Raw genomic sequence first — 14,141 nt, forward strand, 5'->3', positions numbered from 1 at the left:
AAAAAACCATAAACGAAACATACAAAGTAGAATGGACACGAATGAAATAGGTGCATTACTTTTTGCGGCGAAAGTTTATCCCACAACACTACATACAGCTGTTATTATTTTGTTAACGAAAAAAATGCTTTTTCGTTCAAATGGTGGGACATATACCTCACCATCAAACTTCTCAACGGCTTATTTTTTGTTGTTTTCAGACCAACTTTACTGGATGGTATATATAGCTGTTGAACAGTGGTTTTTAAATCAGTACCTACTCTGGTCTCGCTTATTCTATTAGCTAATAGCTCACCATGCAATTGGTATGTGGATTTTGGAGTTTATTTGGATATAAAAAAATCTTCAAACAATTTGCGAATAAAAAAGTGTTTTCGTTTTGATTCTCTTTTTTCGTTGTTCAGTTATTTTTTTCTGCGATTTAAATTGATCGTTGAATTCATTAGTCGCGTTAACCATTTAAATTGTGATTTCACATTAAATTAGAGTATATAAGAAACTGGAATAATAAATCAAATTAAAATCACATTTGAGTTTACGATGTGATTGAGAGCTCTTGTGAAGGAATTTGTATTATACCAACAGTGCTACCCATTAAATGCGGTCTCGTTGTGTATATATGGAGATGGTGCAAAATTAAAAAGTGTTAAATTTATGATAAATTATTTTTATAATATTTTCGAGTGAAGCCGCCTTTTATATGAATCGTGCAAAATGCTACACAAATCGGCATCAGATCATTGAATTGCACATTATAATTCGCTTTTCGATTTTATTTTAGGAATAAATTCAGTCTGACATTTTACACCAGAGAAATTATAAACAAAAACCTGGATAATAATTTTAATTGTCAGTAACCGTCTCGACGAAACGAGTTTTCAAATTACCATTGGACATTTGATTACTTATTATGCACTTTGAATATTTACCATGCACATTGCATTTTATACGTTTTATGTATTCAATAACTACAATTAACCGGAAGACTTTTCATTCATTATGTGAAAGATTAATTTATTTTCTCTGCTTCCTATAGGTAACATTATCTTGTTGTCTAGCAGTATGCGTGGCACTAGTCACAGCAGATGCCGCTCAAGACAAAAAAGAGACAAAAGTAGAAACTAAACAAATTGAACAAGCTGAATCACAGAAAACGGAAAAACGCGGTCTACACCATTCCATCGGCGATTATGGAGGTCATGATTTCGGTGGTCATGATTTCGGCGGTCATGATTTCGGCGGTCATGACTTTGGAGGAGGCAGTGACCACGGACACGAACACCATCATCATCATGAGCACGTTAAAACCATAACCATTGAAAAGAAGGTGCCCGTACCATACACTGTTGAAAAACATGTACCATATACAGTTGAAAAGAAGGTCCCATACACCGTGCATGTGCCCGTACCACAGGTAAAATATTATACAGATATTGATCGTTTGACAGGTTTTCATTGGTTGACCAAACTTTTCAGCCCTATGAAGTGATCAAGAAGGTGCCCGTTCATGTTAAGGAATACGTTAAAGTACCAGTCCATGTTCCACAACCGTACGATGTTATCAAAAAAGTCCCATATGGTTAGTAGATATTGATCGTATAGGTTAAACAGACAAGGAATAACTTTTATTGTTGTAAATTTACAGAGGTCAAAGTTAAGGTTGATAAGCCCTATGAAGTTAAAGTGAACGTACCAAAACCCTATGAAGTCATTAAGAAAGTCCCATATGGTAGGTGTTCGGTTATTTATTTTCCAAAATAGATTAATTAAATAAAATTTCCTTTTTTCAAATGTTAAGACGTTAAAGTACCCGTACCACAACCTTACGAAGTCATCAAAAAAGTCCCATATGGTAAAGAACACTCATTTTCTGTTGAAAAAGTACTTTTCCTAAATTTTGTGTTATTTAAATTGTAGAAGTGAAAGTGGAAGTTCCAGTACCAAAGCCATACACAGTTATCAAGAAGGTGCCTTATGAGGTCAAGGAGTACGTCGATAAGGTAAGACTTTTATAACCTTTGTGCAGAAAACAATTTTTTCATTAAAAATCGTTCCAGCCATACAAAGTGTTTGTGGACAAACCTTATCCCGTAGAAGTTGAACACAAATATCCAGTTGTTGTCGAAAAGAAGGTACCATACGAAGTCAAGGTTCCAGTTGATAAACCATACAAAGTCGAGGTTGAGAAACCATATCCAGTACATGTAAAAGTACCAGTACCAAAACCCTACGAAGTTATCAAGAAAATTCCATACACCGTCGAAAAACCAGTTCCCTATGAAGTTAAGGTTCCAATTGACAAACCTTATCCAGTCTACAAGGTGAGAAGATTGACAATTGAATTGATTGCGTGGAAATCTAACATCTGATCTATTTAGGAGGTCAAATTCCCTGTGCATAAGGAAGTTCCATATCCAGTTAAAGAAACTGTCCATTTCCCAATCCACTTACCAGAACATCATGAAGAACATCATCACGAACATTTCGATCATCATGACCATCATGAACATCATGGATATTAAGTTAACTAAAGGAATAAATTGAATGGGGAGCATCGAGGTAAACGTAGAGGAAAAGTTTCACTAAAATTTATACTTGTTGTGTTTAACGTCGTTAAGTTTATAGAAAAAAAATCTTCGACAAATTTTTTACTTAAAAAGAAACTATCAAACTCTCATTAGACTTCCTATATTTTTATAATTAGAACAAGAAAATTACCAGCTTTTGTGATATATTTTGTAGAGTGTAATATTTCTTGTACTTTTCTGTTTTTCTTTTCTGTTTTTCTTTTTCTTTCTATTTTATTTTGACGCATTTTTATATTGTTTCATGTTATAAAAACCTTCGACTTACTTTTGTTTTTATTTTTATTTTCTCATTGTAAAAATTTGTACAGACTTTTATTATTTAAAGAAAAATAAAATTTAATAAAAAAAATTACACAAAACATAACTTTTTTTATTATGCATCCGATCAATAATGTTCATTTTACTTAATTAAATTGTTACGTGAAAATGTATTATTTATCTTACATAACAGTCACGGCGGCTGTTTAATGCACACGGTAATAATTGCAACAGTAAAACCATATACGAACTCTCTCATAACATTCTCTTACATTTATATTCCACTGTCTGTTGGTTTTATAATTTAGTTTATTGTACCAAAACAAACGACGACAGTTTCGGTGTAAGTAGAGTAATAAAATTAAAGGTTACAACCGATTTCCTGTATGTAATCAATGTTCCATCGATATAGTTAAACGGACTTTCGTTTAAGTTATAACATTTCACCGATGGCAAGCTTATCATCAGTGGAGTTTCTTACGTCTCTTTATCGTCCGTTTTAATGTTTCTTTTACAAGACAGATTAGACCATATGAGGCGCGACTGCAGAGCTCTCGGTGAGATATAACTGTCTGTTTAAAGGTATTATACAAGCAAACTCGTGGCTCGTGGACAAACTCGTGGACAAGTCATTCATCTTTATTATACACTAGTGTAAAGCCGGGTACCTTTGCTCTGGATTATTTTAATGACAGAATATTACGTTACATTTCGTAAAAGGATGAATTCCCTAGGAATGAACTAAACGCATTTACGTTCCATTTCGTAAAAGAATGAATTCCCTAGGAACCAACAAAACGCCTTTACGGCATCAATTTCAACTCAACTCAACAAAATCTTGAGTTGTGCTAAGATATTCCACATCATTTTCAAAAAAAAAAAACAAGTATCTTGCAGGTGGTGGATCTCGCGTCAACTTCGCTGTCAATCAACATCCAGCTGGAAGAGGAGCCAGCGACATGTATCACATTTCTATCCGTATTTTATTATTTTTTATCTGTAACATTGAATTTTTCTATCGGTCGAATATAATATCCTAAATATTTTCATGCGTAAAAAAAATTCTCTCTATAAAAATTTTCCACGCATCAAAAATACATTTTCCCCAAAAAACATTTTCACGCGTCAAAATAAAAAAAAATTCTTTCAAAAAAAATTTCATGAGTCAAAATAAAATTATCACCAAAAAATAATTTCACTGATTTTAAAAAATTGGACGCATCAAAAATAAATTTTCCACAAAAAAATATTTTCACGTGTGCACAAAAAACGCGCAAAAAATAAATTTCCAAAAAAAATTTTTACACGCGTCATAGGAAAATTTTTCTTTCAAAAATATTTTCACACGTCAAAATTTTTCCACGTTGAAGACAGGCAAGAAAAATCGTGCGTCAAATAACGCATGAAAATAAAAAAAATCGTGCGTCAAATAACGCATGAAAATAAAAAAAAACGCGCGTTCTTCCTAACTTTTCCTCATTAGTCGGTATGCCAAGTTTTAAGTCTGTAAGACTTTCCGTCTGGGCTCCTATAGAGAGACAAACTAACAAACAAAAATTAAACTTTATATAATAGATTTTGCTATTTTGCTATTTTGCTAGCAACCTCTTTTAAAACCTGCTACAGTCGGTCTTATATATCAAAAAGCATGTTCAAAATGAAGTAAAAGATTTCTGAAATCAATCTAGAAAATCTTCGATCAAATCAAGTAATAGTTTTATTAGTAAAACTGTTATTATGCTTGCAGTCTGTGACAGGTTAATATACATCGTCGTTGTCGATAACAAATGACAAGCTATCTTTTTATGAACAGCATTTGGAGCAGTGCATTCAACTCCCCTTAATTAATTCTAGTAGTTGTTATGGAGACATGGAATCTAGATTGGAATATTTTTTTCTTATCGAAAATTCTATTTCAACTTGCAGCATACGTTTTTAATTGATATATACAATAGGTATACCTATTCAAGAAAAATAGACTAAGTATTAACGTCTGTGTTCAAAACGGAATCGCAAACACCCTGATGCAGAATATATTGCAACAAATTCAGAGTATCTTTTAATAATAAATATAAAATTTATTATCTCAATATTTTTATCATACGATCACTGCTCCTGGAGATAAAACATACAGTACAAACAATTCTTATCACTCAAGCCTCCAAATTTGACAATTCAGTGTTCATACTAGGGAGCAGTGGTGTGATATAAGAACACACAGATGATTAGTGGTGATAGCAATAATAATATGTATAGTAACCTTATCCTTGCAAGGCATGCAACGCATCGAAAGAATTTAAAGACCCGCTATTAAGACTATTAAATCTTACACGTCTGTACAGTTTTACTTCGAAAATTCAAACTCTGTGCGTTTTTCAGCGCTACATTTATAAACTGTCATAAGAATGTCACTTCACTTCACACACATGTGCACATATTGACAAGAGGTAGAACCGGTAGAACAGATGAGACTTTGTTTACGTTCAGTAAAAATGTTTCAACGTTCTTCAAAGGTTCTGCATAGTATTTGCAGAGGCAGACCTATTCTAAAACAAATTCGGTGCAAGAGTTCAACGGAGAATGAACCTAATTCGACAGGGGACAAGACCATACCTAATGGGACAAACAGTAGCAACGACAAAGAAGATTCGGTTCTGGTAGAACGTTATGGTTCGTTAACAATCATTGGGCTCAATAGAACACAGAAACGAAATGCCATCAATCAAGAAATGGCCTTTAAAATCTGCGAGGCAATTACAAATTTTGAAAATGATGATACATCTCCAGTTGGCATAATTCATGGGGTTGGTGGTTCATTTTCTTCTGGATATGACATTGGCGACTTGCAAAGCGAAACAATAAAACTGGAAAACTTGATGAGTTCGGAAGGGTCAGTTGTAAGTGGTTTACAACTAAAAGTATGATATTTTAAAAGTAACGCAATTTCTTAAAGGGTCCAACTAGACGACTAATAAAAAAACCTATGGTCTGTGCTATAAGCGGCTTTTGCATTGCGAATGGTTTAGAGTTAGCATTGATGTGTGATTTACGAGTCGTCGAAGATGATGCAATTTTGGGATTCTTTAATCGAAGATTTGGAATACCACTAATGGATGGAGGCACAGTCCGACTTCCTGCTATGATTGGACTGTCACGAGCTTTAGACCTTGTATTGACGGGCAAAATGGTTCCTGCCAAAGAAGCCTTTGAAATAGGACTTGCAAATCGTATTGTAGCGCCTGGAACGGGTGAGTTGTCTAAAACTACAAACAGACACTAAACAAATACTCAAAGATTTCATTGTATAGCTCTGGGACAATCGATTAACTTGGCTAACTGTCTGGCTAAGTTTCCGCAAGCATCTTTGAACCATGATCGCAACGGAATTTATACGTCGGCCTTTGAAACAAAATCACTGGACACATCCTGTATGAATGAGATAATGACATTAACCAACGATGTTGTTAATGAAATGAAATTCGGTGCAGCTCAATTTAAAAGTGGTTAGTCATAGTTTCCCTTTTTCACTTTGATAAACTAACATGGTATCGTCGCCACACTAGGTATTGGAAGAGGCGGAAAATCAAGTAATATCAAAGAAAGAACATTGGCTGACTGGGAGATGGATGAGATTAAAAGAGAACGTGAAAGTCAAAATATCCGAGACGATCAGCCCGACAAAACGTAAGATTTAAGGGATTTAAGACAGAGAGAGAAGATGGGCTTGTGAAGTTCGTGGATTAGATAATAAATTCTTCGTTGCATAACCAATGACTGTGAATATTTTACCTGCCGTTTGACACGGACGAATCAGATTATTCAACCATGTAATATTATTGGACATATCGATACGTAAAAGAGTTCAGTAACTTGATAATTTGATGATTAGGTAAAATTATGAATGGATTGGATGATTGGATCACCAACGGTAATTAAATTAAATTATGATAAATGTTTGGTAATTAGTCCGACCACATGTAATGATCGAGCGACAGTGGTTGTTGTTAGAAACCGAGTAGTGGTTCAGCGCTGTTTACTTAGTTTAAGTGAACATGGGGTGCGAAAAGGTGGAATTAGGACGATGTTTTTAACAAAGTCAAAGTTCCAATATTCATGCATCACTGGGACTTGTTCACAGAAACCAGTTCGGTTGATCCAAATTCAAGTCAAGTCAAGTCAGTGAAAAGATTAGCGAATAACAAAATTCCATTCCATTCCATATTTCCTTCGTATCTGTCTCATCATCTAACTGATTTGTTAACTCAAAATTATTAATAAACATTTTCCATTCAAACATTACTTCGTTCAGAAATGATGAAATAATAAAAAATATTTTGTTTAGCGTGATTAAGGAATACGAAAAACTGTTCGATGTTGAATTCAACCAAACACCAATCAACAATAATGCGTTTCTCCTTATGCCCCCAGCTTTCCTGATCACGAACAATATAAACATTTTGACGAAATTTTCTACCACTGCATTTTAAACTATCGCGCTCGACAACGTTTTCGAAACAAAGAAAAATATTTCAATGAATGCAACTAACTTCAATCAGTTACGCTTTCTCGGCGCGGGCTAAATATTCGGTTTTGCAACACACAGGACCGTACTAAGGAGTTTTGGTGAATTAAGCGGGACAATTGAATTTCAAAACGAAATAATTATTGTATAGGGAAGCCTGTTTGGAAACTAAAGCTCAAATGTAATATTTTTTTTACATTGCTTCGGTTGCTAGGAATCTCACGCCGCGTCATTCACAATAATTCACATAATCGAGAGGTCCCGTGTTCAAATCCGCGGCTGGACAAGATGATTTTTCATTCATTCGCTTTCTATGTAACACATACTCGTAGATATTCTAATAGTCCGTTAAAAAAAATCGAATGTCCTATGGAAGATGTCACTTTTTGAATTATTGTAAATGACGCGGCGCGAGATACTTTAACACCTCAAAAATAAGGTAAATTATTTTACCAAAAAATAGAGCGCACAGAATGAAGTACTGAAAGAAATTATGGCACCTAGAGGTTATTAGTGACGGAGTTCACATTTTTCACACAAGCGTCACGTAAAATGCGGGCATGTTATAAAGTTGTCAGAGCTCAGAGATTATAAATCACAAATAAGCACCTGAAGTCTCCAATTCACCTAACTACGGCACTGAAAACACATCTGGACTGTTGACAGCACTGTCGACAGATTATTTTTTCTAAATTAAACTTCAAGTAAATTTCGAAAATTTAAACCCGCATTCTATCACCGAACCATAGCTTGGTCTGTGTTTAAAAGTTTAATCACTCGAAATTATTAGTTTCTGTTTCAACAAAATTAATCGAAAATGGCACAAAAATTCGATGAAATTAAGCATTCACTAAATGATTCGCTCCATGACGACACAAAGCCGTGGAAGAGTCCATTAGATTTGCTGGAACAAAAGACTGGCGTTCCCAGGGTGTACATTGTTATAGGTAAGAAAACCCAAGGGGAAAATTCATTATCACGTTGTATTATTCATACAAATTGTGAATAATTGATGATGCACTCATTTTGGCTTGTGAATTTTTATCAGTGCCACATAGTATGTTTCAATTTTTCCATTCCAATAAAAAAGGTCAAGGTCATGTTGCAATTACGTAAATATGCGAAAATTCGAATTTACAAAAAAAAGTGAAGCAAAATGCACGCGGTTCAAATATTGTTGGTGGCTTGTGTAGAGCATTTTTTACTTTTACAAATTTGTTACTTTTATGTGCTTAGTGCTCGACATTCTAAAGGATGACCTCAACCAATTTTTTTATATTTCCATAATGTAATATTACACATTAATACCGGCAAAAAATGCTGTTTCTATTTTCATGGCTATACCGTTTCATCTCTGTTATGGTAGTTTCTAACACAAGTAAATGACCATGACATTGAATGCCTATGTGTACGCTTAGACTCGTATTTTTTATAAATTAATTATCGTCTATTATGCATAGAGATTTTTTTTTCTAAATAAAAATCAGTCTCCAAGATCTTACAAAGAAACAAAGTCGGATACCGGTTTAAGAATAAAAGCAATTTTGAAAGACAATTCGATTTAACTTCACCGATTTTTTTAGTGTTACTGTTAGCGTCTGCCAGTACATTTTCTTACAGTAGTGAGACTATTTAACCAACTTTATTATCACCCTTACCTTTCCACTGTTCGATAAAATATTTTAAGGATAAAAGGCAAGAAAACGGGGTTGATGTATTTTATCATGTGACAGCAGGTAGTAGACATCTTCCATGAAATACAGGTAGCGAATTTACTTTCTAATGATTTGTATGTTTTCATACCATTAGATATACAGATGCACAAAGTATAGCTCAAGGTACAACTAATACGGATGAATCACCGTACCGACGCCACATTTACTTTATCATCACTCTTATCTTACTGCTTACCACACATAAAATGTGAAATTTTCGAACCCATAAAAAAGTTATATTTTCGATTTGTCGAGAGCTACTTTTTCGTACTAAGCAACTGAATTGATTTCAAGTTTTAATTATCAACATGATACGTGTCCGCTTTCGTATATCTTATTAAATTTGATACGAACAGAAATGAACATCCATTAAGTTAAACAATATTTTCTTGCTCTGTAAAATCGCTTGCGGTTTTAGTTTAGACTCTTTGTGCATAGTAGAAAAATATTGAACGATAAATATACTCAGACATATTTTGGCTGTGAGCTAAGAATACACGCTCGTTGTATTTGAACGGAAAATATTGAAAGGAACAGTTGCGTATGAATACAACAAGAAAAGTGTTGCACAGACAATTACATTCGTTTTCTTGAAGCAACCATACCAGTGCTATAAGGTGTATGTTCGTTTCAAATTAAAATTTCATTGAGTTAAGTGTATTTGTGGTTTACCAGAACCTTTGATGCAAATTTGGATTAAGTGAATTGGTTCACCGCTTCGTCAAAATGGAGCAGATTACGAGGCGAATTGACTTTGAAAATAATAAATTGCTAATTTGTAGGTGTTATCGATTGTTAACAATCGATTGCTGTTTGTAATTGATTTTGATAACAATTTCGGTGTCATGTTTCGTTAATATTTATATATCGAATACGAATTGCATCGAGGAATACATCATTATACGAGCAAAAGTCCTACGTCAATGCTAATTTTTCAATTATTTTCTAATTTACAGGCGGTACCGTTAGCTGTGTATTGTACTTAATCTTTGGCTATGCTGCCCAGCTCTTGTGCAATGCTATCAGCGTCGTATATCCAGCCTATGTGTCAATACGAGCCATCGAAAGTCACGATAAAATGGACGATACAAAGTGGTTAACATACTGGGTCCTATATGCAATCTTTTCGGTTATTGAATTCTTTTCGCTGTTTTTAACCAACTTTATCCCATTCTACTTTTTGTTGAAGGTAAATTTTCTCTAAACTATTTTATGAATAAAATTCGACCGAAAATGTGATCTCTGATGAAATATCATCAACTGTATCATTTACGGTTGAGTCAAATTTCTAAGCGTCATTGCTGAATTGATATTATCACAACGAGAACATTTAAAACCAATTTATTATACAGTTTGTGTTAACTTTCTGCAGGATGTTACTCATAATTATTATCACATTCGTATGGCTTTCAGAAGGTCAATGCAAAGTGTCTACCGATCAGAACTTTTTGTAGTTCCTAATTTACTTTAGATTTAGCTGGGATCAGTCTATAATATAGCCTAATAGTTCGTAATAGGTCAGATTTTACCAGATCTGATGAGATCTGAATCAACCTGTATGTATTAATCTCTGACCTATTCCGAGTCTGAACAACTTTTGATTTTTAAGACAACCAATTTAAAAACATTTCTTTTTTCATTTATTTCAGTGTGTGTTCTTCATTTGGTGCATGCTTCCAATCGAAAACAATGGATCGATCATCATTTACAATCGCATCATTCGTCCACAATTTCAAAAGCATCATCAGAATACCGACAAATTCATTGATAACATAGCTAACAAGGCGAAGGACGTTGTAACTGACGTTTTAAACAAAAATAAATAATTTTGTGAGGTCACAAATGTTATTGTAAATGATCCTCGCAATTGAGTAAAAATGTCATTTTAAAACACCCCGACTCATTTGTTTTACACTAAAAAGAAAAAAAAGGACGTCGTTGCACGCACACTTCAATTTTTTCAATGAACTTCGTATTTGTCGATCTTGATGATGAATTTTGCCCGCATTTGTTAATTCGCGAAGTTAATTTTATTAAAGATCTTTTAAGCTAAACGTCGGTTTGTTTTATTTTCCGACAGCGTTTAAAGGCTTCAGAGTCAATTTGCGAAACTTCGAACTTGAAAACAAGCCACCGGCGATTTTTAAAAGTTAGGCGTCAAATGACTGAGGGAACTTTTCTGAGTACGTTACAGGAAATGTTTTATCTTGAAATAATTTCGGTTTCATGCTCGAACTGGTCAAAAATTGGTCAATATCGTTTTTGATTCATATCTCTCACAATAAATGTCTGAAATTATATTCGTTGGTAGGAATTTTAAAAGTGTGACCGGTGTGGAAGAAAAAACTACAGCGATAAACGTGGAATGCATTGGTGTCGTTGGGTAGGTTGTGACTTCTTCTATCCATGACACCATGAACCTACCGCGGCAGCCCTTCCATCCACAATTTTGGTTCAAGTGAACTACCACAAAAATTCTCTGTAATTCCACTTTTCTTCGCATCCATATTAATTTTTCTGATGTATGCGACAATTTTAAGTCAGGGTCGGAGTTACTTCCAACCTACGCTTCGAGAGATTTCGTTTAAGGTCTATAAAATTTGAAAGAAGAGGACGCTACCTACCCAACGACACTCATACCTTCCAATTCTATCGCTGTAGTTTTTTGAAATGACTATCGAAAAGTTGAAATTTTTTCACCTAAACCTAAAATAGCTGCTGCACCACTGTATGTGTATAACGAGTATATGGAGAAATGAGATAATTGAGCAAAATAAGAGAAATAAGAAATTTATAGTATGTCGATACTTTTGAATGTTCAAAACTGTACACGAGAAATTTCGAAAAAATGTTAAGCCCATCATATGCATCCTCAACACCTCTACCAGTGACCATAATTTCAGGTAAATGCGTTACGTATTGTCGGAGCTATACAACAAATAGTTATTTGTGTATCTGTTTTGGACGATTGATTTTAGACAATCCCGCGATTGTAGCCCGAATTAAGTGAAACAGATACTAAAAAAAAAAAATCATGTAAGGGGCCGAAAACCCGAGAAAAATCTCAAAACCCTGAATTTTCGGCCCTGACACATGAAACACTATTTTAGCCATCCTACTTCAGACCATTTTTTCATCATTTCTGGCGTGAAAACGTAGCTTCTTCGAGGATTTTTTTGTTGCAAATGACACAGGGGGTCCCCTGAATAAATTACTGTATACCCTCCTAAAATCGCCGATGGCTTGTTTTCCTGGTTCACACAACTTGTCCGAAGTTTTGGCAAATTGACTCTTAACAACGTTGCTCTTCATCATCTACCCAATAAAGACCAGTGTGAACTTTCTTAACACAAATCTCATTACCAAGTTGGAGCTAAGTGAAATGAGAGTCGGATTATTATCGGTAGCATTACGCCGACTATTATTAATTATAGTAAATGTTTCGAATTCAGCGTGGGACAGATATGAAAGTTATAAATCTAAAAATCTTGAATTACAAACAGTCGTCAATGGACCAACGATGGCATGGATTTGATAGGTAATGTTAATATTCTACCGTCGCTTCAAAACTTTACTCTAATTGCTTTCCAATTGCTTTCTACTGCTAACTTCGTAATTAGTTTCCAGTGCCCTACTGCTTACATGAAAGTGAAAATGACAGTTGAAAATATAATTAAGGTAAATGATGGAGAGTTGACCTAGTGGAAAAGTGATCTTAAGTTGTCCGTGTAAATTTGTATGAAGAAAAAATGATCGGTCAACTTACCATCCAATAAACCGCGAGTTGTCTTATGACGGTTGTATATAGGACAATTCACGATTTATTGAATTTATATGAAATCGGACAACTCACGGTTCACGTAGGGTAACTCTACATTTTTATAAATTAATTAACTTTGTTAAACGAAATCTTAAATAATTAATAAAATTTATGTTAATTAAATAAACAAAAGATAAATCTTTAAAATAAAAGTGGTTCCATGTAACATAGTTCCAAAATCGATGAGAGATTCAAGTTCAAAGTTTGGTCTTGTCAATTTAGGTCAACTCTCCATCATTTACCTTATCAAACATTACCTGCAGCTTGTCCGGATCGAATTGTTGCTAATTCTTTATAGTTCATACTTGCATTGCCCTGGAACATCAGTAACCAGTTTCCGTTCAATTATATTTGGCATGCATTGCTGGACAAATATCGATGTAGAGCACCGTTTTCTTAACCAGTTGTAAATGAAATCTTTTCAACATTCGAACCATGATGTCTCCGACAGTTTAAGAACTCAAATTCCGCAGAACAAATAAAATTCGACTTTCACTTAAATCGTCTATCGGCTCTACTTTATTCCACTAAATCAGTTACTCTATCAACCACTGCTCTTCGCCTCTTCTTTGGTCGCCTCGCTCTCAGCGTTAGCTCGATTTTCTTCTTCTTTTGCTCTGTTCCGCCACCCTCTCATATAAGTTTTCGGATGTATTGGATAGAAACCAGAAATGCCCAACAGTTCAGCAACCGGCAATGAGACATGAGCACCCGAACCAATCCAATGACGAATCCTTTCGAAATTAAGCGACACCAACTTTTCCCCATGTTCATTTGTCATTGGATCATACGTTCCGACTTGTTCAATCACAGGTTGATGTTGGTTTTTCTTCCGCTAATCCGAAAATTACAAAATTCTTGTCATAAAAAAGTTGATTGAAGAGATTGGGGTTATATTTACCTCCATAACGACTATGTGATAAAATGGTCGATTTGTACAGCCATGTCTGGCAAATCTTATTATTTTAGCGGACAGGCGCCAAAACCTTCCAATTCCACTAGCTGGAGGTAAGTTTATTGGTGCGTACGGATTAATTGGCATTTTTAAAAAGGAAATATTTCGCTGTCGGTAGTACGTGTGTTATTATGAGTTCAAATTCTTTTTCAGAGAGTGACATTTCGATCTCGAAAAACTTGACCATATGAACGGTCGCACTTTCGGTTTTGAATGTGTTGCAGGTGTGTAAACATCTTTAAATGTACTAATAAGCGCACATGTAAATTTTGACACATTCAGC

The 14,141-nt window shown here is 34.5% G+C and overlaps 4 protein-coding genes across 8 annotated transcripts; 3 read left to right on the forward strand and 1 right to left on the reverse strand.

The window, feature by feature from the left end:
* The first annotated feature begins 225 nt into the window (after positions 1-225).
* On the forward strand, positions 226-2,951 carry LOC119081324 (zinc finger protein 512B). Of its 3 annotated transcripts, XM_037190110.1 has the most exons (8): positions 226-305; positions 1,037-1,414; positions 1,477-1,579; positions 1,646-1,729; positions 1,799-1,852; positions 1,918-2,000; positions 2,058-2,321; positions 2,379-2,951. In XM_037190110.1, the coding sequence occupies exons 1-8, from the start codon at positions 297-299 to the stop codon at positions 2,520-2,522; spliced, it is 1,119 nt and encodes a 372-aa protein (XP_037046005.1). In that variant the 5' UTR covers positions 226-296; the 3' UTR covers positions 2,523-2,951. The 3 variants fall into 3 exon arrangements, with proteins under 3 accessions (XP_037046005.1, XP_037046006.1, XP_037046007.1); XM_037190111.1 differs by lacking the exon at positions 1,646-1,729; XM_037190112.1 differs by lacking the exons at positions 1,646-1,729; positions 1,799-1,852.
* Positions 2,952-5,273: 2,322 nt separating this feature from the next.
* On the forward strand, positions 5,274-6,616 carry LOC119081325 (probable enoyl-CoA hydratase). The gene is made up of 4 exons (XM_037190113.1): positions 5,274-5,743; positions 5,800-6,094; positions 6,155-6,349; positions 6,410-6,616. The coding sequence occupies exons 1-4, from the start codon at positions 5,312-5,314 to the stop codon at positions 6,532-6,534; spliced, it is 1,047 nt and encodes a 348-aa protein (XP_037046008.1). The 5' UTR covers positions 5,274-5,311; the 3' UTR covers positions 6,535-6,616.
* A 1,427-nt stretch (positions 6,617-8,043) lies between these two features.
* LOC119081330 (receptor expression-enhancing protein 5-like) lies at positions 8,044-11,134 on the forward strand. 3 transcript variants are annotated; one of them, XM_037190119.1, is made up of 4 exons: positions 9,352-9,696; positions 9,757-9,861; positions 10,040-10,272; positions 10,733-11,134. In XM_037190119.1, exons 2-4 carry the CDS (start codon positions 9,810-9,812, stop codon positions 10,907-10,909), a joined length of 462 nt encoding a protein of 153 aa, XP_037046014.1. In that variant the 5' UTR covers positions 9,352-9,696; positions 9,757-9,809; the 3' UTR covers positions 10,910-11,134. The 3 variants fall into 3 exon arrangements, with proteins under 3 accessions (XP_037046012.1, XP_037046013.1, XP_037046014.1); XM_037190117.1 differs by lacking the exons at positions 9,352-9,696; positions 9,757-9,861 and adding an exon at positions 8,044-8,315; XM_037190118.1 differs by having other exon boundaries at positions 9,248-9,861.
* A 2,259-nt stretch (positions 11,135-13,393) lies between these two features.
* On the reverse strand, positions 13,394-14,065 carry LOC119081331 (probable 28S ribosomal protein S16, mitochondrial). Its single transcript, XM_037190121.1, has 2 exons — positions 13,805-14,065; positions 13,394-13,738 (listed from the first exon to the last, which is right to left on the reverse strand). Exons 1-2 carry the CDS (start codon positions 13,943-13,945, stop codon positions 13,448-13,450), a joined length of 432 nt encoding a protein of 143 aa, XP_037046016.1. The 5' UTR covers positions 13,946-14,065; the 3' UTR covers positions 13,394-13,447.
* Positions 14,066-14,141: the final 76 nt, after the last annotated feature.

The sequence above is a fragment of the Bradysia coprophila genome, unplaced genomic scaffold (assembly GCF_014529535.1).
Source record: "Bradysia coprophila strain Holo2 unplaced genomic scaffold, BU_Bcop_v1 contig_358, whole genome shotgun sequence".
Taxonomy (NCBI): Eukaryota; Metazoa; Arthropoda; class Insecta; order Diptera; family Sciaridae; genus Bradysia; species Bradysia coprophila.